General features: G+C 68.2%; 1 protein-coding gene across 1 annotated transcript in view; it reads right to left on the reverse strand.

Annotated features, from left to right (window-relative positions):
- ZBTB7A (zinc finger and BTB domain containing 7A) overlaps positions 1 to 3,032 on the reverse strand; it is a gene marked incomplete at its 3' end in the record, with an annotated part of 11,014 nt that continues 7,982 nt past the window's right edge. Inside the window, 2 exon segments of the mRNA XM_014585516.2 lie at positions 1 to 201; positions 2,730 to 3,025. Coding sequence (XP_014441002.1) covers positions 1 to 201; positions 2,730 to 3,025 — 497 coding nt within the window.

Here is a 3,032-nt window from a genome sequence, read left to right on the forward strand (position 1 = left end):
TCCTTCTTGAGGTGCCTGTGCAGGTGGTCGGAGCGCACGAAGGTCTTGCAGCAGCTATCGCACTGGTAGGGCCGCAGGCCGGTGTGCACGCGCATGTGGTTCTTCAGGTCGTAGTTGTGCGCGAAGGCGGCGCCGCACTGCTGGCACAGGTAGGGCTTCTCGCCCGTGTGCTTCCGCATGTGCACCTTCAGCTTGTCCTGCCTGGGGACCAGCGGCGGGTCAGCGCCGGCACACAGTGGCCCAAACCCCGCACCCCAGGAAGCCGCTCGGCCGCCCTCCTCCTCCCCAGCCTGGGCACCGCCGGCCCCTGGGCCTTCGCTGGCGCCGGTCTCACTACGCCTCCCGGGCCCTCACGTCACCTCCTCAGAGGGGCCTTCCCGGATGCCCTCGGTTCCTCGCCTCCAAAGACCACCTGAGCCTCTCTTGTCTGGGGGGTTCCCTTGTTTCTCTCAGGACACCCCAACTGGGACCAGTGTGGACCTGGCCCAGCCTGGGGCACGTTTCAGCCCCGTGGCCCCGGGGAGGCTCCTGAGCCCCTCAAGTGAGGCAGGTCGGAAGGGACAGGGGCTGGGAAGGCAGGGGGCTCCCCAGAGCTCGGACTCGGCATGCAAGCGCTCCGACGGCCGGGACGGGGTCACCCTCACCTCTCCTCGTCCTTGCTCTCGTGCTGTGGCCGCAGAGAACTGAACTATGCAGGTAACCTGGAGGTCCGGGTCTCGGGGCCTTCACTAGCATCTCACCTGTGCCCCGTCGTCCCTGCCTCTCACACTTCCGAGCCACCCCGGGTTTCTTCCTTCCCACATCCAACACACTGCGAGCAGCTTCAGAGTGAGGGCCGACAAACTCCTATTCATCCCTCAAGGCCCCACTGTGAACGTCCCAACTCCTAAACACCTGGTTCCTCCTCTGGACTCTAGACCCAGGTGGCTCCCTCTGACAACATCCTACTCGCTCTCACCCCTCCATGGCTCTCTGCTGCTCTGAAGGTCAAGGCCTGGCCCTCTGCAAGCAGACTCCTGCTGCCTTCCACACACGTTGCCTCCTTGGGCCACCATGAATTCATCACGACCGGGACTAACCAGGCCCTCTCCACCCTCCGGCCTCCTGCCCGGTGCCCGGCCCAGACCCGGCCCGGAGGAGACGACAGGGACTTCCCGGCTGAGGCTGGGGGCTCGGGGAAGCACGCCTAGCCTGGGGTGCCCGGGGGGCTGAGCAGAGGCCGATTCGGGCAGAGGCAGCCCCGGTTTCGCCACCCCAAGCCCCGGCCTGGGTAATTATAGCTTGGGCACAGACCCGCTTACTCAATGCTCCCACGCGACTCCAATGGGCCCCAGGCTCCCAGCTGGGAGGGTGGGGACAGGGCTGGGGCCACGCGTGGGAAGCAGCCTCACCGAGGGCTCTGTCTGCCTCAGTTTCCCCAGTGGCAGGGAAGATCAGCCCTGGGGTGATGAAGGAGGCCAGGGTGGGTCAGAGCCGTCGCTCAGGCCTGAGTTAGAGGAGCTGGAGTGGAGGGTGGGCGGGCCGGGGCCCACAGGGCAGGGTGAGCACCAGGCCCCTGCTCAGCCTGGTCACGCCCCAGCACTGGCTGGCTGGGCCTCCAAGCCCCGGAGGGCAGGGCTGCCTGGAGGAGGGCGCCCCCACGGCTTCCAGCACCTCCATCTCACGGAAGCAGACTGCCCGCCTCCCACCTGGCGCTGCTGGGTGTGGGAGCCGGACCGCACCCTCCTGTCCTGGCCTGCTGGGGAGGGGGCCGGGTGCTGCTGGGGAGGGGGTCAGGCAGTTCCTGTCCCCATGGGGTGGGGGCGGGAAGTGGGGACAATGGCCTCTTTCTTCAGCCTCAGTGGGCGTGGCTGGGGGACCCCAGGGCGGATGGGGGGCAGGGGTGAGGCTTAGTCACCGGCCTGGCCGGCCCCTGCCTGCCCTCGCCCACAGGTCGGACACCCCAGGGCCCACGAGGCCCAGCCAGCCCCCCAACCCCCTGGGCTCCTAAGACCTGATCCTAAACTGTCCCCAGCCTGGCCTCAGGGCCTTCGCGGTGGCCCTTCCCTCTGCTGGAGTTCTCTTCCCTGCAGCTCCCTCTGTCACCTCCATGGGTCTCAACTCAAGTGCCACTGCCAACACGGGGTGGGACTTGGGCCATCCCCACTGCTGCGTCCCCCGAGCCCACACAGGGCCTGGCACTACCAGGAGACCAGAAGCTGCAAGATGCCCAGGCTTGTGGGAGACTAGGGGGCCTCAGAGCAGTCCTCTGTGTGTTGCCCACGCGGGAGGGGTCCTGGTTCGCAGCCCAGGCCCTCCCCGAGTGCGCCAGTGCGCCCTCGACACGGGGCAGCTGGGACTGGGCCGGGCCGGCCATGGCGTCACCCCGTCGGGGCCTTCCCTCAGCTGCCTCTTGCTCACAGAGGGAGAAGTAAGCCGGCCTTACAGGAGCGAGGTGACCAGAGAAGTGGCCACGGTGCCGTGGTGGCCCGGCTCCAGAAATGCCAGACCTCTCGCGGCTACTGCGGTCCAGCCCCGGCCCGGTCGGCCTAGAACACCCAGGCACCGAGTGCCTGGACCTGGCAGGCGGGGGCGCCGGGGCAGGGCTTCGGGGCAGGCCCGGAGCCCGAGGGTGCTGCCCTCCCTCCCGAACACTTGCCAGCTCCCAGGCCGCTGCGCTCCACCGCGGATGGGGCGGATGGGGCGGAAAGCACAGAGGGAGGAGGGAGCCGCGGCCGCCCGGCGCTCACCTGGTGAAGCGGACCTTGCAGATGCTGCACTCGTAGGGCTTCTCGCCGGTGTGCGTGCGGATGTGCCGCGGCAGCTTGCCCGCGCCCTGGATGACCTTCTCGCAGATGGGGCACTTCTGGAAGGCCTTGGCCCGGATCTTCTTCTCCACCTTCTGCGACCAGGCCGGGTAGACGTCGCCGTCGTGGGCGCCGCTGAAGTACTTCAGGTAGTAATCCATGACGCCCTTGTCGTCCGCACGCGACTCCTCGTCACTGTCGCCGGCCGCCCCCGCGCGGCCCACGGACGAGATCATCTGCTGGGGC

This window comes from Tupaia chinensis, unplaced genomic scaffold (genome assembly GCF_000334495.1).
Source record: "Tupaia chinensis unplaced genomic scaffold, TupChi_1.0 Scaffold149964_2, whole genome shotgun sequence".
In the NCBI taxonomy this organism is placed as follows: domain Eukaryota; kingdom Metazoa; phylum Chordata; class Mammalia; order Scandentia; family Tupaiidae; genus Tupaia; species Tupaia belangeri.